The sequence below is a fragment of the Ipomoea triloba genome, chromosome 10, assembly GCF_003576645.1.
Source record: "Ipomoea triloba cultivar NCNSP0323 chromosome 10, ASM357664v1".
NCBI lineage: Eukaryota > Viridiplantae > Streptophyta > Magnoliopsida > Solanales > Convolvulaceae > Ipomoea > Ipomoea triloba.
In genome coordinates this window covers 11,486,883-11,509,612 of record NC_044925.1, presented here as the reverse complement: position 1 = coordinate 11,509,612, position 22,730 = coordinate 11,486,883, and the positions used below count along the sequence as shown (strand labels likewise).

General features: G+C 40.3%; 1 protein-coding gene and 1 pseudogene across 1 annotated transcript; one reads left to right on the top strand and one right to left on the bottom strand.

Moving 5' to 3' along the window:
- The window catches only part of LOC116033144, a 213,849-nt pseudogene that overhangs the window by 133,433 nt on the left and 57,686 nt on the right, over positions 1–22,730 (bottom strand).
- LOC116032468 (serine/threonine-protein kinase STN7, chloroplastic) lies at positions 9,047–14,901 on the top strand. The gene is made up of 10 exons (XM_031275045.1): positions 9,047–9,588; positions 9,672–9,761; positions 10,447–10,566; positions 10,671–10,769; positions 11,979–12,147; positions 12,228–12,321; positions 12,853–12,946; positions 13,025–13,081; positions 13,439–13,852; positions 14,569–14,901. The coding sequence occupies exons 1-10, from the start codon at positions 9,157–9,159 to the stop codon at positions 14,728–14,730; spliced, it is 1,731 nt and encodes a 576-aa protein (XP_031130905.1). The 5' UTR covers positions 9,047–9,156; the 3' UTR covers positions 14,731–14,901.

The following is a 22,730-nucleotide window of genomic DNA, read 5'->3' as shown; positions in this document are numbered from 1 at the left end:
CTAGGGTTCAACAATTGAGTTCGATCTATCAAATTAATCACAAAGAATGAAAGAAAGTAATGAAATAAAGCTCTATGATGCATTCCTAACCAATATCAACAAGTAAATCATACCAAATTTTGCAAGACAATGTAGGATAGAATTTCAACTCAAAAACCTAAAAATAGCCATGGAAATTGAATTTTGAGGATGTTTTTACCTTGGTGTGATGTTTTCTACCTTGAAACTTGAAGAAAAATGAAGAATGATGAAGATTTTACTCAAGTTAAGCCGGGAAAGGTGTTTTGTGTGGAAGAGAATGAAGAATTTTTTCCTTGGGGAGGGTTTGGCGTGGTTCGGCCGATCCTTTTTATTGTTAGGTTGAAGTAGCTGTTCCACGCAAGCTCCATGCGTGGAGGGCTTGCGTGGAACGCTACTGGATTAAATCCACGTGGAGGCTATGCGTGGAGCCTCCACATGGATAGACACTGGAATAAATCCACGCGTCCTCCACGCGTGGGGGGACACGTGGACTAGAGTTGTCCAGTATTTCCACTGATTCCTGGCTTAACTTTCCACCTTTGATCAATTTTAGCTCTATTTAAGCATCTTTTCGGCCACCGATCTTGCATGTTAGTCTCAAAAAATCATACGAACAAAAGACTAACAAAAATACCAAAAGAAAACACAAGAAACAACACAAAATATTCACAAAACACCCTGGGTTGCCTCCCAAGTAGCGCGAAGTTTTACATCCTTGGTTAGACGCAACGTTTCTCTCCTTTCTCAACCATACTCCTTTGTTGTTGGTTGGAAACACTTTGGAACCCACGTGTTCTTCTAAACCAACTTGTCATTCTCCCAACGAGATTTGGTCTTGGTTTTCACCTTAACCATAGCCTTAAGCTCTTCCTCCTTCTTTTCAAACTTTGCCTCTCTGTTTTGGCTTTATGTCCATCAAACCTTAAAGCAATCTCGCACGTGCCCACATCAATCCGAGCACGGCATGTTGCTAAAAAGGCCTTCCAAGAATCAACGAGCCAAAGGGCTCTTCTCTACCCATCTCACAAACAATGAAGTCGATCGGCACAAGAAATTCGCCAATCTTAACAAGCACGTCCTCCACCAAGCCTTTCGGATACCGAGTGGTTCCATCAGCTAAGCGAAGGGTGAGCCTTGTCGGCTTCAAACAATGTAGTCCCAACTCTTCAAACAAACTCAAGGGCATCAAATTAATTGAAGCTCCGAGATCGGCAAGAACTTTTGGAAATTCCATGTTCTGGATAGAACACGGAACTACGAAAGCTCCCGGGTCACCCTTCTTTATGGGGCAACCCGTAGTCACCCATGTCGATGTCTCTTACCAAGACATGCATAATCCTCAAAGGTATCATTTTCAAATAAGTCATGACATTGATCATCATAAAAGAATTTTTGCATGAAAGCATGAAATGTACCTTTTCTTGTCCTTTCTTTCCTTTTTGAAGTAATGGATTCGTGCTTTGAAGACATAGTCTCTTTGACTTCATGATCACACGAGGTGATCTCCTCATTCTTCTCCTTCTTATCTCCTTCACGGTTTCCTTGCTTTCCTTTTCGACTTTGGGAACTTCACAAGAAGCATTTTCAATTTCATCTTCAAGGTTTTGACTACAAGAGGTAGTCTTTTCTAACTCTCTCCTTTGGATTGTTTTCGGTGTTGCTTGGAAGTTGACCATAGTGTCTCTCTGACATCATCTTAAACATTTGAGAAATTTGATTCTCTATGGTCCTGAGAGTAGCTTTTGATTCTTGCTGCAAACTTGAGATTTCTTGCCTAATTTCTTGGGTGATCTCTTGTTTGAGATTTGCCCGATCATTTTTTAGCTCCATAATCGTTTTTGACAATCTTTCATCAACCTCTCTTATGTCATCTCTTCTTTGTTGAGGATGTTCCAATTGGGAGTTGTAGTTCGGTCTATAGTGAGACAATTGAGCTCCATGTCCTTGGGGTGGGCCATATGCAAGTCAACCCTTCTCACTTTGACCATAGGTGGGTTTGCCACCTTGGTTGTAATTTTGTCTCCCTTGGAAACCTCCATTATTATTCCAACCCTCACCTTGCTTCCATCCATGATTTTGGCCTTGATTTCCTCCTCCGTAGGCATTGTAGGTTGTTCCTCATTGGTAGTCCACCGCCTCCACATGCTTCGATGCGGATAGTGATGTACAAACATTTGGTAGTCCACCGCCTCCATATATATTACAATACAACGCCAATTCCATACAAGGTTTTGCTTTCACCTCCATTTTCTCCACCAATGATTGTAGTCGTTTTATTTCATGGTTCATCATCTCAATCTTTGCCTCATTTGCTACATGCCCTTTCACTTCATACATGACTGCTTGATCATTTCTTTTGTCATACCAAAACGAAGTATTCTTTGAAATCCTTTCGATCAATTCCTCCGCCTCGGGAAGTGCTAAGGAAACGAATGCCCCACTCGATGAAGAATCGAGAAGCATTTTTCCCTCATCCGTTAATCCTCCATAGAACGAACTAAATACATCCCAATGATGCATCAAGTCGTGCGGACATTGTCTTTTCAATACCTTGAATCTTCTCCATGCTTCTTGATTGTAGCATATTTTATAACAAACAAATACCTGAGTATTGGGTTATCGATCCACAGGGAAGCGGGGCGTATCGAACACTAGTTACTAATATATTCATGTGAAGCTAATCCTAACGAAATTGATGTTTGATTGATTGCAAAGATAGTAATAAAATAGCATAAAGAAAACTAGTTGATGAAAACAATATAGAGAGAGAGTGGGACTTTCGGGATTTAAGTGTTTAATCTCCTAATGCCAAGCTAAGGTGAAATATCTAATTTGGGTTAGACAAGTGTTTAAGATGCACTCAAGAGGGGAATTATTCCCATAACTCCTACAAGACAAGAAATAGAACAAGCATCTTAAACAACTTAACTAAATACTCTTTTCCAAGAAGTAAAAGCAAAGTGCAATTGTGGGTTGCCTAGTTTATATCCTACTCCCATCAAGACGTAAATCTAGCAATTGAAACAAGCAATTGGATCCTTAATCACAAGCATTAACAATATTAAACACAATTGCATAACAAGTCATCAAACCCAAATGTAAATATAACATTAGAACATAAATAACAAGGCAAAATAGGGTTCATAAACACCTTTCACCCAAAAATCCCAAAGTTACTTTAGCCAATCATGGCTAGTATTGAATTTAAAGCTCAAATGATAAAGAGTTTACAAAGACTAAGAAAGTAAAGGAAAGGAAAAGAAATTCTCCCAAATGTAGCTTTCCAAGCTTTCATTCTTCCTCCCAAAACCTTTATAGCTCCTTGAGGTGACAATCTTCTTCTCCAAAAGTGGTGGATCCCTCCTTCACTCCATTGAAGAGACAACACCTTTGCACTCACTCCTTTTTGCCTAAAAAACACAGCTTATCTCCTAGGGTTTTGGGAAAATGAGCCTTTTATAGTGGGAGCAAAAATAGGGACAAAATAGGCAATTCCACAGAGCTGAAATATATACTATCGCAGGATTCTCGACGCGTCGAGCCTTAGGTCTTCGAAATTGATCGCGTACCGGAATTTCTCGACGCGCCGAGGCTGGGGCTCGACGCGTCGAGCCTTGATCTTGGCTCAAATCATCACACACTGGAATATTTCGTCGCGACGAGTAGGATTCCAGACGCGTCCAGCTCTCAAAATCAGCATTCTTCATTAATTTTGACTCCAAGCATGCCTTCAAACATTCCCTTGCTTTTAAATTTGGTCTGCAATGATTTCAAAACAACAAAAAATACCATAAAAGCACTAAATTCAAGAATAAACCATGTCTACACGAGAAAGCAAGGAATATGCATTGGAGATGGTAAATTAACACATTTAAGCTCAAAAGTTGATCCAAATCATTTAGAAAAATATGCACAATTGAGATCATATCACTTCTCCCAAGCTTTCTAATCCTTCTTGTTTGAATTCTTGAATTTGTCTTCGGATTTTCATCGTCTTGGTTAGGGGGAAGAATTCATTCATGAACCCTTTGTGAAGTTGTTGCCATGAACGGAAGTGGTGATCATCTTGGCTATCTAGCCATCTTGCAGCCTCTCCTATAACTGAAAACGGAAAGAGCTTTAATCTTATCACTTCTTCACTCACTCCTTCTTGTCGATATATTCCGCAAGCCCTAATGAATATTGTGATGTGCACGTTCGGGTCCTTCGATGGTAGTCCGGCATATGGACAATTTTGCACCAAGGTGAGAATAGTAGGATGCACGTGAAAGTTGACGTTCTCAAGTGAGGGGACATATATTGAATTATGCATGTTGAACTCCGGTGTCATGTAATCGGCAATTGATCTTTGTTGTCCATGCGACATCTCATAGTACTCTTCTACTCTTATCGGCTCTAGGTGTCCCACATGATCAACTTGTGGTTCCTCTATAGTTGGCTCCATTGGATTGGGTACTCTGGGTGGATTATTCGGGATAGGTGGTGGTGGTGGGATTTGTGTAGGCACTCCTCTTCCTTGTGAATTTCTAGTTGCACTCGTGGAAGCCATATATTCGGTTTGGATATTCGTCCTTCTTATTGCCCTATTTATCTCCGGAATGTAAGGAAGTAGACCTTGATTTCCTTTTGCTCTTGTTTGCATTCACCTTTGAAATAGTTCAAGAAAGCAACAAACAATCCTCTTTTGACTAAAAGTAGTCAAGAGAGGGTAAGTAACAAGAAAAATAAAACAAACAATGGAATTAATAACTCTCTAATTCACAAAAGCATTTAATCAAATAAAATCTAAGCAATGACAACCTATTGCCTCCCGGCAACGACGCAATTTTGAAAAGTAGTGGTTTAGTGGTGGTGTGAAACGGTTGGGATTTGAAAGTTAAAACTAAGAGTCAATTCTCCCCGAGTGTCGATCTCGGAGGAGGTAATGCGGAAGATTGCTTAGCCTTTATTCAAACAAATGCATAATGGAACATGAGAAGTTGTTGAGGTGCATAGAGTAACATTTGCAAAGGGGATTACGATCAAATGAAGTAAACAAATATGAAATAACAAATTGTAATAAGCAAGGGAGTGAATTATGCTAGTTATGATGCCTCACGGTGTGTCTTAAGCAAGGGAAGATTGATTCAATTATGTTGGCTATTCAAGAGTGTGATCTCACAATCCTCTTCCACATTAGTGTACTAAGGCTTCTTATGCTTAGGAGTACTTGTTTAGTAACCAAAATACCCTAAGAGACATTCTATCGAACACCTAAGCTTCACACATTCCTACTATTCCAATTATGGAATTCCATAGGATCTAAGATTGCAAAAGCTAGTTCTTAACTCTAATCAACAATCATGATTGAATCAAGAACTCAAACTCCTAAGAGATTGGCCACATCAACATAGAATCAAATCAATTCAACAATCAAAGACAAGAATAGATCTCCAACATACAATGAAACAAATTCCACAATTTGGAATGAGAAATCACACTAGGCAAGCATAACTTCACACAATTCAATGCCTAGAAAGACTTAGCTACTCATATTCATAGATTCAAAATCATAAAACCTAATTCAATCTAGAATAATGTAAATTGCAATAGGAAATGAAATTAAAATGAGATTAAAAATAGAATTCACCTAGGAAATATGAATTACAATCTTCAAATCAACATTGATCTTCAATCCTTCAACAAATTAGAACTCTAGATATTTCTCTCTCTAAAATGCTCTCTACTAAGAATTATAAATCTAAAAATGTAAAACTCTAAAAATGATCCAACCTCCTGCAAATTTCTAACTAGCTTCCTTAAATCGCCTTCCCAAAATTGCCCTTTTTATCTTTCTTTCCGCTCTTCTTGTGGAGTAGTGGCGTGGGCACACATTGGATTTGTTCCACGCCGACTCCACGCGTGGAGGCGTCCTCCGTCCTATCCCAGGACTTCTTCTTGCTCCGAATGCTCGTTACGTCCTTATGCTTTGCCGAGTGGCTCACGGGACCTGTAAAAACATTCTAAAATACCAAAGAGATAGCTTTGCACGAGATTTACGCATTAGAGCATAAAATGCCATATGTTAATTACAAAAGGACACTAATTACTATCAATTCATCCCGATATAGACCCTAATTCCTAGTTATCTTGGGAGCTTATCAACCTACACAGAGAGTAGGAGGTTATCCTCCTAGAGATGAGCCACCGAGGGAATGTTTTGAAGAGAAAATGATAAGGATGATGTATGAAATCAAGCAAGACATGAGACACATGAGGCAAGAGTGGAAACAGGACATAAGACAGGAAGTTTATGTTGTGAGACAAGAGGTCTCTAACTACAAGCAAGAGTCCACTTCTTCAATTCGCAATCTGAAAACTCAGCTAGCCCAGGTTAGCAAAACAATGGCAGAGAGACCCCGGGGAACACTTCCTAGTACCACTAAATACAACCCTAGGGAGAAAGTTCAGGCCATTACTTCGAGAAGTGGCAAAGAGCTTCCTGATCCTGTGTTGCATAATTAAGGGCTCCACCTTAAAGAACCCAATTGAGGAAGAAAATGTGAAAGACCCTGTTGAGGAGAAAGCTGAACAGAACCCTGGCACAGTTTCACCCACAAATCCACATGCCGAGAAAGCCATATAAAAAGGCAATGAAAAGGCGGATGTTCCAATTTACAGACCACCATTTCCCTTATCATGGGAGGTTAAAGAAAAATGAGGACATAACTCAATATGGTAAGTTTCTGCACCTTTTGAAACAATTGCATATTAACATGCCTTTTGTATATGCATTGGGCCAAATGTCAAGATATGCAAAATTTTTGAAAGACCTCCTCACCAATAAGAAGAAGTTGGAGGAATTAACCATTGTGGTGTTGGGTGAGCAGTGTTTAGCAATTGTGATAGCTTCATAGACCATGCGACTTTGAGATATCTGATGGCTAAAGCTGAGGCAAAACTTAGACTGATAAGGTGGGTCCTCCTCCTATAAGAGTTTGACTTGAGATTCGGGATAAGATAGGTTTAGAGAATGGTGCTACTGATCATCATTCTATAATTGAGCAGTCGGAGAATGAGAGTGATAATTTTAGGGTAGATGTGTGAAACCCTAAAATCAATTTCGTGAAAATCCTATTTATTTAAGCCCAAATAAATCCTATTATAAATTTTCACTCTTACGAAGTATATAAATTCGTATATGTATACATATAAATATTCGTTAAATATTTTATATGCCAATTTCGAATGATTTAATTAAGTACTTATATAAATATTTATGGTTTCAAAAGCCCTATTTGAATAAAATATTTATAAGTCAAAATCTTTAACCAAAAGTCTATTTGAGACGAACCTGTGAACCTAATAGCCTTGTTTTTAACCCAAACTTGATTTTAAAACAAACCTATCATATTCCTATATTTATTATGTTATATTTTTATCCAATATTGACCCAATCTTTGACCCGAAATTATAATTCAAAGTTTATAGTCAAATTTCCATTTTTGCCATCAACTTAGCCGTTCACCTCAAGTCTTCTAGGGTTTCGTGCACCCTATATAAACTACAGTAGAAGACTCTGCCTCTTCATTCCTTCCATCTCTTCCTCTTCATTTCATCAGACAACACCATTAAGAACTCTAAGCTAGCTAGAGACTTTGCAGGAAGCTTCTATCTTTTCTTCTTCCTTCTACTTCCATTTTCTCCTTCTTTTCCTTCTCCTACTAATGTGTGAATGTTCATATGTGCATGTATGTTCTTTGTTGTAGTTCTTGGATTTGGGAGTCTTAGGAGGTGGTAAAGGAGATCTATCTTGAAGATTAGAAATGGAAGACCTCTTGAGGTTGAGGCTAGCTTTGAGGTATAAATCAATGGAAACCCAAAACTTATGTATTTTACTGTGGTGCTCTATAAATGTGTGTTGTTTGCTTTGTCTTTCGCTTATTTAATGCTTAGTAATGCTGTGATAAATGGTGTAAAGTGTTATGTTGTTGAGCAAATGATGTTTGAATGCTATAATGATGTTGTTGGATGATTTCTGGTTTGAAAAAATGGAGTTTTCCGATGAAATGTTGCAGGTGAGGAGGCTACTGCCTCAATTTGTTGTTAAGCACGCAAGGCTGGCCACAAAGCTGGAAGCCTTGTCGGCCAGACCTGCGCCTTATGTGGCAGGCGAGAGGTTGCAGGGCTCTAAGCCCTGCCTCCTGACGCTGTAACCACACGGGGCTGTGCGACAAGGCCCTAAGCCCTACTGCGCAACCCGTGCATGTTATGGGCCTTTAGGCGCAGGGCCGAGAGCCTTGTGCCATTTGGGTCCGGTCACATTTCTTAAACCGGCTTGTTATCTATTGGCTATTTTTCCTGCAAACTAAGCATGTTTTGGACTAAAATTATTTTAAGAATAAAGCATGATTATTATCATTTTCTCACTAGAAATCAACTTAATGTACCTATCTTGTAATAATTATAATCTTATGTGTTTATACGGGAGTACCCGATTTATTTATTTCAAAATGGAAGTTATACTCATTTATACTCGTCCTATTCTTTTATAAACCTATGACTAAATTAGGGAAAGAAGTTGGAAAAATCGGAAAAGAAAAATAAAACCTTTAAAAGAAAAAAAAAAAACATATGTATCAGTATTGTTTATCTACTTTTTCTTTTTGGAAAGCAATTTTTCATAATTTGAAAAAAAAAATTAAGAGAATATATCTTTTATTTTTATTTGAAACAATTTCAACTTGAATATTAATGGGCCCTGGTTGTGGCGCAAGATGGTTGACAAAGAGGCTTATATTTTTAGGTCAAGAGGTTTGAGGTCCAATAAGGAAAGGAAGGATTATCAAAGTGAGTTGGGCAACAAATATACTAATTATGGGACCAATTCATTTAAATTGTCAGCAAGTCCGGCCCAATAAAGTATGAACGTGTAACTTGTGGCCTACATTTATTCTAATCTAATCAACCATTTCCCACCACAAAAAATACCTGAAAATAACTGTCAGCACAACATAAATCTCCCCCAAAAGATCATCAAAATTTTGTTAATGAACAAGAAGGAATTTTAAGAAAAACCCAAACCACAGGCTGCAAAGGCAAAGCATATACAACTCTGATGACTCTATTCAAAACACTACAACTATAACAACGGCCATGGCTGCTGCAGTTTCCACTGGTGGGGTTGGACTAACTCTCAAGAACCCAGTCATCAAACCCTCATCTCTCTCTTCATTTCTTGGCAAAAAACTCGCACCCAGATTCAAACCCTTCAATTTCACCGCAAGGCCGGCTTCAAGATCAAGAAATCATGTGGTTTTGGCGGTTGGAGGCGAAAGCTTCAGCTTTCTACACGATGTATTTCTGGGTGTTGGGGTTGGGCTTCCGTGCACGGTTATGCAGTGTGGGGACATAATATACAGGAGCACTCTGCCCAAATCCACTGGGCTCACAATCACTGTCCCGGGGGTGATTTTAGCTTTGGGAACTCTGTCTTACCTCTGGGCTACCCCTGGTGTGGCCCCTGGCTTCTTTGATATGTTTGTTCTTGCCTTTGTTGAAAGACTGTATAGACCTAGCTTTAAGAAGGTTTGTGATTGGTTTTATAATGGCTTGTTTATGCTTTTGGTGTTGAATTTTTGCTTTGGGTTGACGTCATTTTATATTGGCAGGATGATATTGTGTTGGGGAAGAAGTTGGGAGAGGGATCTTTTGGCTCCGTTTATAGAGTTTCCTTGGCAAACAAGCCCTCAAAGCCCAAGGTTTGTTTCACAAAATCCTCTTTCAACTTAAAAATACAAATTGTTATACCATGGACCAGGTTCATCTTGCATTATAGTCCAAAAATTAGGTATATTCTGTACTTGGAGGTAATCTTTTATGTGTTTATAAATAATTTGAAGTCATGTTAACTACAAACACGTAACAATGTTAACAATAGATTATTTGACTATCGTTGACAAGTTTTATGCCTGCTGTTAACATGTTATGTGCATTCGATTTATTCACGGTCACATAAATGGTTAATTGCAAACACATAATTGGAAGTTATTTTGGACCAGGATTCACAATGCATGATCGACCCTGGTCCATGGTATAATTTGCCTTCAAAATATGAAGAATATAATTTCAAGCTTTTCTGGTAACATATTTTATGCTTGAACTACCAACTAAATGGTGTAACTTATTTGGAGTAATTATTTAGGAACTGATTGTTTTATGGGCTATTTGGCTCTGTTCATAATAGACTGAATCATGAACTTTGCATATTTCATATATGTTTTATGTTTAAATGCATAAAAATTCATGTGAGTTTGATCATGAAGTTCTAGTGATTTGTTTCTTTTTAAGGAACTTTACGTATTTCATATACGTTTTATGTTTAAATGCATAAAAATAAATTCATGTGAGTTTGATCATGAAGCTCTGGTGATTGGTTTCTTTAAGGATGGTGATTTAGTCCTGAAAAAGGCAACTGAATATGGAGCTGTAGAAATATGGATGAATGAACGGGCGCGAAGGGCCTGTGCAAACAGTTGTGCTGATTTTCTATACGGGTTTCTTGAGGTATTTTTCCCACACTGCTATTTCTTTCATATTTCAGAGATAAGAGAGTGGTTCCCCAACAATTTTAAATAGCCGAACAGCTAATTTATACCATTCTTGTCTAGAGTTCTTCCAAAAAAGGAGCAGAGTATTGGCTGATATGGCGCTTTGAAGGGGAATCCACACTTGCTGACTTTATGCAGAGTAAAGAATTTCCATACAATGTTAGTAATTTCTTTATTCTGTGTTTTGTTGATCTTCAATACATTGGAGTTCAATTGATGGAATCATTACTCGACATTAAAGTATGTAAGAAAGTTAGAGGTTGGACTTGGGGGGTTTAATGCTATAAAGATAATTGGTCCAATGAAACAGATAAATCCAGGAATTGAACCAATTCTGAGATATCTCACTGTTTAGGCTCTAACATCCAATTGTGGGTGGGAACTCTTTTGAATTGAAGATGGCTTATTTAATTTAGCTATGTAATTCTTATTGCTTCATATTTGGAGACCAAGTAAATTGCAATTGTCAGGATCTGAATAACATATTAACTATAGATGTTTAAGAGTGTACTTAAATGGACTTTACCAGTAAAACAGCAAAAATGAAAGAATTTCACAAAATAATGGTCATATGTCCCCCTCCCCCAAATGGTAAAAGTTAAAACTTGTGTGAGACCGTCTCACGGATCGGTGAGACAGTCTCAATTATATGAAAACTACACCACCGGGGTTTGATCCTGTGACCACACATTTGGAATGGTAACAGAAGTGTCATCACACTACATAGTAGTTGGCAATTTGAATACATATTTAGTACATCCAATTACTATAAAAGTTTTTAAGTTATTGTGGGACTTATTTCTTTTTTGAACCCTTTATAGATTTTCACTTCTTTATTGTATGTGATTGCATGGATAGAAATCAGGTGAAAAGAAAATGGAGAAGAATATTTGTGTATGGATGGCAGGAAAGAAAATGAGAGAAGGGAGAGAAAAGAGTAAGAAGTGGAATGGTTCATGTATCAAGAGGGAGAGATGAACTAGGTTTAATATATTGTGAATTGAGAAAGGGAGGGGAAACTTTTCCTCATTTCTTTCTAATCCAAGCAAGAGAAATTACAATTTTCTCCCGTTCATAATTAATCCAATATTTTAGATTAGTATTCTATTTTTGAATTTATTCTTTGGCAAATGAAAGAAAGACAATATTTGTTTTTTTATATATATTAAAAAAAAAACAATGCTTTTATTAAGGGAAAAATTAATAAAACACAAATTCTTAAAGTTCTTTACGTTCAAGGGTGCTGAGTGTAATCAGTTGTTACTATCAAAAACCTTTGGAATCCTAGTGAAATCATTCAATTATATATTCAACAATTATAGAGTATTAGGAACTGACATTTTACATCTTGATGATTTCAATTTCCAGGTTGAAGCAATAATTCTTGGAAAGGGCCGGGACTTGCCTAAGGGGTTGGAAAGGGAAAATCGAATCATTCAAACAATAATGAGACAACTCTTATTTGCGTTAGATAGTCTTCACTCCACGGGGATTGTCCATCGAGATATTAAGCCTCAAAACATTATTTTCTCTGAAGGTACGATGATCGTCTTATGCAAACTTAGGTAGAAGTTCTCATCTAATAAGTACTTAATTGATCTTGATTTATCCAAGCAGGTTCCCGCACATTCAAAATAATTGATCTTGGAGCTGCAGCTGATTTGAGAGTAGGCATTAACTATATTCCAAAAGAGTTTCTTTTAGATCCAAGGTAACTTATTACAATATAAGGAGATAAAAATGGAGAGGGGAGGCAGTAGGAGTCTTGTTTTACATTCTTGCAGATTTTATAATGAATGAAAAAAGAGGAACGAAGAAAAAGGGGGAGAGATTTACATTTGATCTGTTCAAGTGTTTAATGCAAGAGTCGTGAATAACATTAGCAAGGTGATTATAAAACAATTCAAAAACTAAGGGCCCGTTTACTAACTGGAGAATTTCTCCAGTTTTGTGGAAAATTGGAGAATTGGAGAATAGAAAATAGAATACATGTTAGTAGCACAATTTTCTATTTTGAAAACAGGAGAACTTTTAAAAACTGTTTTCTAAATTGAAAATTGAATCATCCATCATTTATTTGGTTTTGTATCACTATAATCATATTCTCACCATTATCTACTTATATATTTATTTATTACTATGATTACATTTATTATCATTTTCTTGTATTGTAAAAACAAAGATAAGATCACAGGAGAGTGACAGTTTATGCTCGTTTTGGTTTTTACCGTTTTGCCTCCAGATATGCAGCACCTGAACAATACATTATGAGCACGCAAACCCCTTCTGCACCCTCTGTCCCTGTTGCAACAGCACTTTCCCCCGTTCTATGGCAGGTTTGGTAACTGAAAGGATCTATTTGTTTTCAAAACTAGAATAACTTTGATTCCGTGATTGCTGATATCTTGAAACAGTTGAATTTGCCAGATAGATTTGACATCTACAGCGTCGGTCTCATATTCCTACAAATGGTAAGCACAAAATAATTAGTTGCAAGGGTATTATATTTCATTCCCTGCTTAGACGTTAAAAGTAGGGGAAAATAGGGAGTAAACTTAACCTTTGCCTATTGTCACACCACCTTTATTGTCTAAATTGATCTGAGAATGTCGTTTTCAAAAATATGATGCCATCTTTTTAGTTTTGAAAGGAGTGGAAACGAGTGTGGAAATTCATCTCCTTTTTTGCCATTTCTCCTTTCTGTGTGTCTTTACTAAATCTAGTCTTGAACCAATGTACTTCATGAACTCCTGGTCAAGTGTCAAGAATCTTGGATATTATTCTTCTCTTATTAAATTTGAGAGAGTGATAGTATTCTTCTCTTATAGGCGTTTCCAGGGCTACGCAGTGACAATAGTCTCATACAGTTCAACCGCCAGCTAAAGAGATGTGACTATGATTTAGTGTCGTGGAGAAAGACAGTCGAGCCTCGTGCAGGCCCTGAACTGCGGAGGGGGTTCGAGTTGTTAGACCTGGATGGCGGAATAGGATGGGAGCTGTTAACGTCAATGGTGCGCTATAAGGCACGCCAAAGAATCAGCGCAAAGACGGCATTGGCTCACCCATATTTTGACAGAGAAGGTCTGCTGGCATTGTCGTTCATCCAGAACCTAAAGCTGCAGTTCTTTAGAGCAACACAGCAGGATTACAGTGAAGCTGCAAAGTGGGTTATTCAGCTAATGGCAAAGTCAGGAACACAGCAAGATGGAGGCTTCACTGAAGCTCAACTTCAGGAGCTCAGGGTGGGTTTATGTGTGCGCTCTTTATTATTATTTTTTTTTGGGGGTAATGAGAGAAATCCTCAACCACTATCCGAGGGTGTACACTAGTGAATTTCGCCTTATGACTCTAAACGGCAAAGGACCACAAGGAGATAAATTAAAATGGTTGTCCATAGCTGATCGGTTCAAACCAAGAAGACTCGGATTTGAACTCGTGACCTTGTGGTTACAAGTTTGTATCCGAGGGTGTGCACTAGGTAAACCACTCGGATTTGAACTCGTGACCTTGTGGTTACTAGGTAAACCACTCGGATTTGAACTCGTGACCTTGTGGTTACAAGTTTGTATCCGAGGGTGTGCACTAGGTAAACCACTCGGATTTGAACTCGTGACCTTGTGTGCACTAGGTAAACCACTCGGATTTGAACTCGTGACCTTATGGTTACAAGTTTGTATCCGAGGATGTGCACTAGGTAAACCTCGCCTTCTGGCCCTAGCCGGCAAAGGATTACAAAGAGGGAAACCAGCCTACAGTGCCTGTAGCTGATCGGCTCAAACAAAGCCGATCTAACAAAGAAGGTTGAGATTTGAACTCGTGACCTTGTTGTTACAAGTTTGTATCCATAGCCATCTTGACTGAGGTTCCCGTGTATTTTTTTTTTATCTAATTCTATCACACATTGAGATCAAAACTGGCATCAAATATTTATTAATCTTGAAATTGTTTTGTTATGCAGGAAATAAAGCCTAACAAGAAGTCAAGTGCACAAAGAAATGCTCTGGCATCCGCACTTCGGCTTCAGAGAAAGATCATAAAAACAATTAATGAGAGTATTGATGAGCTGAATCAAAGAAGGAAAAGCCTGTGGTGGAGCAAATGGATTCCAAGAGAAGAATGAAACCTGTAAATATATACAGAATTGCTTTCACTTTTCTTGTTAATCTCTGCCTAGTTTGACCATAAAATAGAGATATAGTAAAGAAAAGCTTATTTTAAAAATCACTTTTAATTGTGATCTACTTATCATTTACTCCATGACTAATGCTACCCACCCCACTAATTTTCCCTCTTTGCATGTCATTTTCTTAATTGGATAATTATCTTTATTTTTAACTAATATTGGGTCAGCCAATTCATGGGCATCCAATAAATGAAAGCCACATCAGGAGGGAAAAATATGAGGTGAAATTTAGGAAGGGAAAATATCATTTTCCTTACTACATCACTTCAAGTTATCTTGCTTACTATATTAACATGTCCAATAAATTTTATCCTATTTAATAAATCCAACCTTTATAATTTTATTAGTTAAAATCAGTGTTGCAAAAATCCCGCATAGGCACCGATTAATAAGCGCTAGGTGTTCCGCCTAGCGTATCACCATAATTGATGGTCTAGGCGACTGGCTGGCTAAGCGGCCGACTAGGCCGCCTAGGCACTGACTGTCTAGGCTTCCTAAGCACCGACTAGGTCGTCAAGTCAGCAAATTAGCTATTGTTCCCTTTTTTTAAATGAGTTATTTCACTCAAAACGATGCACTGTTTTGAGTGAAATAACCATAAATTATTCAAATTTGAGATGTTTTTAGGTTAATATTTAATATTTTATTATTAATTATTACATCACGTTTGGTTCACGGAATGAAATTTGAGGTAATAGGATTGCTATTCCATATGAATTGTATTATATTGTTTGGTTCGCGGAAGGAATAGACTTTAGGAATTATATTCCAGTGTTTGGTTGGTTTACGGAATAGAAATGAAATATGTTTTAAAAGACATAAACACCGTTATAAAAATATGTAATAATAATAATAATAATAATAAGAGTTAATTACCGAAACGGTCCCTTGACTATTGAAAAATTATCAATTTGGTTCTCGACAATTTTCTTTGCTCAATTAATTCCTCAACTTTGAAAATGTTGATTATTTTTGTCCTCCGTTCAATCAGGCGTTAGAAGTCTGTTAAATTAGAGGGCATTGGTAGAATTTCACCCTCTTCCCGAGCGACCCAAACTCCATCAATGGTGAAACAGTACAACTGGAATCCATTGGCACTGGTTTCGTTCTCTACCTCTCCAAAGTATCGCTCGCCTTCCTCCGCTTCACAAACACAGCTTCGTCGCCGTTCCCTCAAAGCTTAAACCCCTCATGCTAAAATAGTACAGATGGCTTCCATTTGCTCTAGAGTTGGAGCAGCTACGGCTATAGCAAAGCAGCGACGACTGGGATTTCTCTTCACCTGTAACAGAGGAAGATGCACTCCCCAATATTGGAGTAGTCGGAGGGAGGCGTGACCGTGGATGGTGCCGAAGATGTCGTGCATGTATATACATGAAGAACTTCTCCATAGTTCACCAGCACTCCACGCAAGCCACCGTCTTCGGGTAGCGCCCCACCGCCGCCGGTACAACCATGCGGGTGTAATGGTGCTTAGTGTACAACCCACGGAGCTGTTTATCCAGAGCTTTGATAAATGCATTTACATCACTCACTTCATGCTTCCAAAGTGCATAGAGTTAATTCTTTTATGCAAATAATAAAATTTTAGCTTTTGTACTAATACAGGTTGTAGTTGCAAAAGAAGCTGTTGGTAACCTAGGAGGAATGGTAAGGCAATTGTCCTTGGATCAATTTGAAAATGAGAGCCGACGAATGGTTCCATCTCAAAACGATCTGTCAAATCCAACAAAAAAAATTTACTAGGCAGAAATCTCCCCAGGGGTTGCATAAGAAGGCAAGGACTTGTATCTTTTCTGTTTTGTAGGCTAATGAGTGAGCAATGATTGTTTTCTTAAGATAATTTGTTTTCCTTTTTTTTTTTTAATCGCAGATCATATCTACTCTGCTTAGGCCTCGGAATTGGAAAGCTCCTGTCAACAGAAAGTTCTTTCTGAATTCTTATGAAGTGGGCGAACTCTGTTATGTTATTGAGCATATCTTCATGCATGAGCCAACTGTTCTACAACTGAAAGCTCCCGTCAAAGTGTTTGGTGATCTCCATGGACAGTTTGGTGATCTAATGCGACTGTTTGATGAATATGGATTTCCTTCCACTGCCGGAGACATAACGTAATACTATTATTAAAGTTCAGAGAAATACATTCATAATCTGCACTTAACCAACTTTAATGGTTTTGTAGTTTTAAAAGCTTAAAAAACAGAAAGAGAAGTTGCATTTCTATAATAAATGCATTTGCGTATCCCTGGGGAAGGACAAGCATTATAAGAGAGTGAAATTCCATCAATGCCCTCTAATTTAACAGACTTCTAACGCCTAACCGAACAGAAGACCAAAATGGTTAACATTTTCAAAATCGAGCTATAGTCAAGGGACCATGTTGATAATTAACTCTAATAATAATATTATTATTATTATTATTATTTAGAAAAAATCATATAAAAACTTTTTTTTGAGTATTACTAACACTCTGTACCTTCTGAAGCACAACGAGTCAACAGTTGACTCCAATGAGACTCGAACCCACTCCCATCATCCAACGAGTTAACAGCCGACCTCGCACACCCGAACCCCATGTCGGCGAGGAGGTCAGTTCACCTCGGCCCTCAGCAAGGAGGGGAGGAGACGAGGACTCTCGAGGTCGGCCTGCGTAACGCGAGACAGGAGGAGCCCGACCAACCCGGGCTACCAAGTCCGCTCTCGGATGATTGGGAACATGGGTCCCAATCCACGAACGCCTCGACTTCGGACCCCCCAACGAGGCGCCCGCCGAGGGGTCGGCTTCACGAAGGGCCCCGAGCCTTGAGCCCCGCGCTCAACCTCGGCGGGAGCAAGCCTTGCGTGTAGAGCAATCCGGGGAGACTCGTGGACGACCCTCGAGCTCCCACAGCAGTGAGATGGAGCAGTTACGTAGGCAGATGGACGAGCTCCAGCGTAAGTTGGAAGCGCGAGAAGGGTCCCCGGAGCCTCAGGAGGTGTTGACCTCCCCATTCACCGACGATGTCATGGCGGAACCGCTACCGAGGGACTTCCGATTCCCAACCATCAAGGCTTATACGGGGTCGGCCGACCCCCGAGCCCACCTCCACAGGTATCGAGCCGCCATCATGATGGCGGGTGCGAGTGACGCCGTCATGTGCCGAGGTTTTTTCGCGACCCTCGATGGCCAAGCACAAGACTGGTTCACTTCTTTGCCCGAGAAATCCATCTCGACCTTTGCGGATCTCTCTGGGAAATTCTTGTCATACTACGCCAGCAGCATCCCAAAGAAGAAGCAGTTCGCCAATATGTGTAAGCTGGAACAGTGGAGCACGGAAACATTGACTGACTACCTCATCAGGTGGAAGAGGGAGGCGAGGTCAGTGGAGAATTTCGATGAGAAGGTGGCCATACCGATCTTCACCAGCAATGTCAGATCGGGGCCCTTCCACCGCGACCTTGTGTAGAATTGCCCGAAAACGTATGCGGCGTTGCTGGACCGAGCGGCGAGGTTCGCCGAGGCGGAGGAGGCCGAGTGGAAGAAGAAGGAGGAGGAACGAGGCCGGGGCCGAGACAAGGCACCCCAAGAGGAACGTCGGGCTCCAAGGATCCCGCGCCAAGGGCCCCGATTGGCTCCCCTTTGTTGCTTAACCCCTCTAACACATCCGGTGAGCGCTATTCTGGAGCATGCCAAGGTTATGGGCATCGTATCATACCCGGATGAGTGTTTGAAGGTGTCGCCGAACGCGGATCCGAACAAGTATTGTCGTTTCCACAGACAGCAAGGACACGACACAGACGAGTGCATGGTTCTCAAGAGACAGATCGAGGAGCTAATCCAAAGGGGCTACCTCGGTCAGTACATTAAGAGGTCGGGGCAAGGCCGACCTCAAGGCCCGGGCAACGTGTGGAAGAAGAAGGGTGGCTCCGAGCCACCCGCCTCCGGGTCGCGTAAGAGGGAGCTCGGCCAGCTCACTGAGGAGGAAGAGAAGGAGTTGGACGAGCCCCACCCTCAAAAGAAGCAGGTCATCCACGTCATCTTCGGAGGCCCCGAAGGGGGAGACACACAATCAGAAAGGAAGAAATGGGCCCGGAACCTTTATGTGGGGGAGGTCGTCCGCCAACCGCATGAGAAAAAGCCGAGGAGAGAACCTATTACCTTCACAGACGACGACCTCCCGGACGGCCCTTTACCGCACCGCGATGCCTTGGTGATCACCTTGGACATCAACAACATCATCGTGCACCGGGTGCTGGTGGACACGGGGAGCTCGGTGAATGTCATGTACTATGACACGTTCACCAAGCTCGGCCTATCAAGGAAACAATTAACACAGGTCAGAACCCCGCTGTCCGGGTTCACGGGAGACTCCATCGAGACGGAGGGTTCTATCAGCCTCGAGGTGGAGATAGGCACCCAACCGCATGTCAAGAGGTGGGAGGTCGAGTTCGTGGTCGTCAAGATCGAATGCGCGCACAACATCATTCTTGGTCGACCCGCCTTGGAAGACCCCCGGAGCATAATATCCATGGAACACCTATGTTTGAAGTTCCCCACCCCGACCCCGACCGGGGTCGGGGTGGCAAGAGGAGATCAGAAGGTTAGCCGAAGCTGCTATTTGAAAGCATGTCGCCAAATCGGCAAAAGGGACCTCCAGGTCCACACTATCGGCGAGAAGGCGTTACAAGGCGAGGAGGGTCGGCCCCGTGCCGAGCCCATAGTCGAGACCGAGGAGGTTGTGCTGGACCTCGGCCGCCCCGAGAGGGTCGTCAAGGTCGGGACGGGGTTGCCGGCCGACCTCCGGGGTCGAATCATCGAGGTCATCCGGCGCTTCAAGGACGTGTTCGCATGGGGCCCTGAGGACATGCCGGGGCTCGACCGCGAAGTGATCACTCACAAATTGGCGGTAGACCCCACCGTTAAGCCAGTGCAACAAAAGAAGAGGTACCTTTCGGCGGAGAGGCGCGATTTTGTGAAGAAGGAGGTCGATACCCTCCTCGAGATAGGACATATTCGGGAGGTGTGATACCCCGAGTGGCTCGCCAACGTGGTGCTCGCACCCAAGCCGCCGACCTGGAGGATGTGCGTGGACTACACGGACCTCAACAAGGCGTGCCCCATGGACCCATTCCCGCTACCCAACATCGACCAATTGGTGGACGAGACGGCGGGGTGCGAGCTCATGAGCTTCCTCGACGCATTTCGGGGCTATCACCAAATATTTATGCACGAAGCCGATGAGGAGAAGATGGCCTTCGCCACCCTGGAGGGAGTCTTTTGCTACCGGGTGATGGCATTCGGGCTTAAGAACTCCGGGGCGACCTGTAACACCCCGTGTAATATACTCCTAATCAAAAAATATAATTATTTTGTAATATAAAATTTATTTGCATCTATATCTATTATTTTTGGATAATGGATATTTGAATAAATTATTTTCTCCTACAAAAGCTATTCTTAAGAATATGAAGATTTTCTATCTAGCCTATGAGAATTATATTTTTTATTATTAGGATTTGAAGTCCAAACTAAAATTTATTTGTATAGTATATATATTCTAGAATATTGATTTTATAAGCCCAAGCCTATTATAAATATTGGTCTTACTATATTTAATGCCCAACACTTGATTTTATTATAAAGGCTCAACTACAATTGTTTAAAGCTAGTCTTTTAATATTACTTCCTAGACTATTACTCCTATATTATAAATATTAGTCCTATTATATTATATATATCTATTCAAATCCATCTACTTTATTGAATCCTACAAATTTGTAGACCTAGGTGGTGTGTGTATATATATCTTGAAACCTTATCGAAGAGACCATTCTTCTCTCTCTTCCTTCCTCTCCTCCTCACGCCACTTTCCCCTTCCCCTTCATCAAATATTGTTCCTCATTTCTTCATCTAATTTCTACATCAAGACTCCATCTTTATCATCATTAGGAAGGCTTCAAGGAGGATCAAGAGGAGGTTGAGGAGCTTGAGTGATTGGCTAAGAGACTTGGTTGGGATTTTTAAGTTTTGAGGTAACCCTATGTCCACTAAAATCCTATTTTCCCTACTAAATGGGTTGTCAACATTTTAATGCTTTCTTGTGTATGTTTGCCTTACTGGGGAATGATGATTAAGTGGGGTTCCGCTGTTTGGGCGGAGGTGACGGATGCACCGTTCACTAGGCTTCACTGTGGTGGAGTCCTGCCTTGCTAGGTTGTTGTGATGCTTCACTGTGGTGGAGTCCTGCCTTGCTAGGTTGTTGTGATTAAGTGGGGTTCCGCTGTCCTGCCTTGCTAGGTTGTTGTGATTAAGTGGGGTTCCGCTGTTTGGGCGGAGGTGACGGATGCACCGTTCACTAGGCTTCACTGTGGTGGAGTCCTGCCTTGCTAGGTTGTTGTGATGCTTCACTGTGGTGGAGTCCTGCCTTGCTAGGTTGTTGTGATTAAGTGGGGTTCCGCTGTCCTGCCTTGCTAGGTTGTTGTGATTAAGTGGGGTTCCGCTGGTTGGGCGGAGGTGACGGATGTGTGGGAAGCATCGTTCACTAGGCTTTGCTGCGGTGGAGTCCTGCCTTGCTAGACTATTGTGATTATGTGAGGTTTCGCTGTTTGGGCGAAGGTGGCGAATGTATTAACACCGTTCACTAGGCTTCACTACGGTGGAGCTCCTGCCTTGCTAAGATTTGTTATTATCTTTACACTAGTATATGATGCTTCAATATTGTGAATAACTCTACTGATATACTATTGTGATATGGTTACTACTTGATTATGATATTTGAGTTATGGTGAAGTTATGATATGATTTGGGAACCTATTTGAGATAAAGACTGACATATTCCTCTTATAATATATTATTGTGGTTATCTATGCACTTGTATTAATATATGCATAAGTATGGCTTTCGATGTATATCATCGGTAATGAACTTTTGTGCTCTTGTTATAATCTTTTGAGTGTGGTGATCTTGTATAAGTTGGTGTTGAGTAATTCTGTTCAGGTACTCTCGTGTCTTGGTCTTGTTTTAGAAGGCTACTTAATAAATGTGTTTCCTTTTTATAAACTCATACCCTTGTGTGCAGTTATCATTTTGAAAACCTTCCTATAGAGTTTGATAGAATGAGTGAGTGGTACTATTTGTGCCAAAACTTATTTTGAATATAAAACTATATATGTACGTACTTTTACGTGGTGAAGTAGGATTTACTTAGCATTATTCGCTAATTTTGTTTTTTTTTTTTGGCTTTTTTTTTATAAATGTTTCAGGAATGGAGTAGACTTGTGAGAGCGCGTGGTAGACACGTTAGCCTAGCAGTTAACCCTTGATGTTAGTTTGGGACTTGAGTTTTGATTAGCTTTAAGACTTACTCTATGTAATGATACCTAGTATGAATTGATGTTCGGGTTTAGACTTTTGAATTGGTTTTTTTGGATGTTTAGATTTTAGCCTTAACATCCGGGATTAGTTCATCCTGGATGTGGCGTGACACCCCTGAACTTAGGAGTTACTAACATGCTTCCGCACTTATTACTTTTTCATTGGAAACAATTATTATTTATTTATTTTTCCCCTTTTATTTTATTTATTCTTGTGTTAGAAATTTGGGGGTGTTATAGTTGGTATCAGAGCATTAGGTTATAGGGTCCTAGGGTATTAAGGGTTGATTGTAAGAGCTTGGTTAGAGACCCAGGGTTGGAATCCTAAGATGTTAAGAATTAAGCCTAAGAGCTTAGGATGCTTAGGTTGTGACTTTTGAGTAAGAAAGCCTAAGTTTGGAACCTTAGGAGTGTGAATTTCATAGGAATCGCGGTGAGGTTGTGTGTTTGTTTTATTTGCTTATGTTTGTGCCTTATTTGTGTTGTGGATGGTTCACCTAGTTGGTGTGTACCTCTTTGGTAACATTTGTTGAGTGTGAGTGAGTTATCTCTTATACTTTCTCTTAGATCAAGATCTGTGTTG

Bases quoted from the DNA above. Each gene is read 5' to 3' on its own strand.
- LOC116032468 (XM_031275045.1), top strand. From the start codon at position 9,157: ATGGCTGCTGCAGTTTCCACTGGTGGGGTTGGACTAACTCTCAAGAAC. The intron at 9,762-10,446 runs GTTTGTTTCACA...GGTTTCTTTAAG, and splicing joins ACAAGCCCTCAAAGCCCAAG to GATGGTGATTTAGTCCTGAA. The intron at 12,947-13,024 runs GTTTGGTAACTG...ATCTTGAAACAG, and splicing joins TTTCCCCCGTTCTATGGCAG to TTGAATTTGCCAGATAGATT.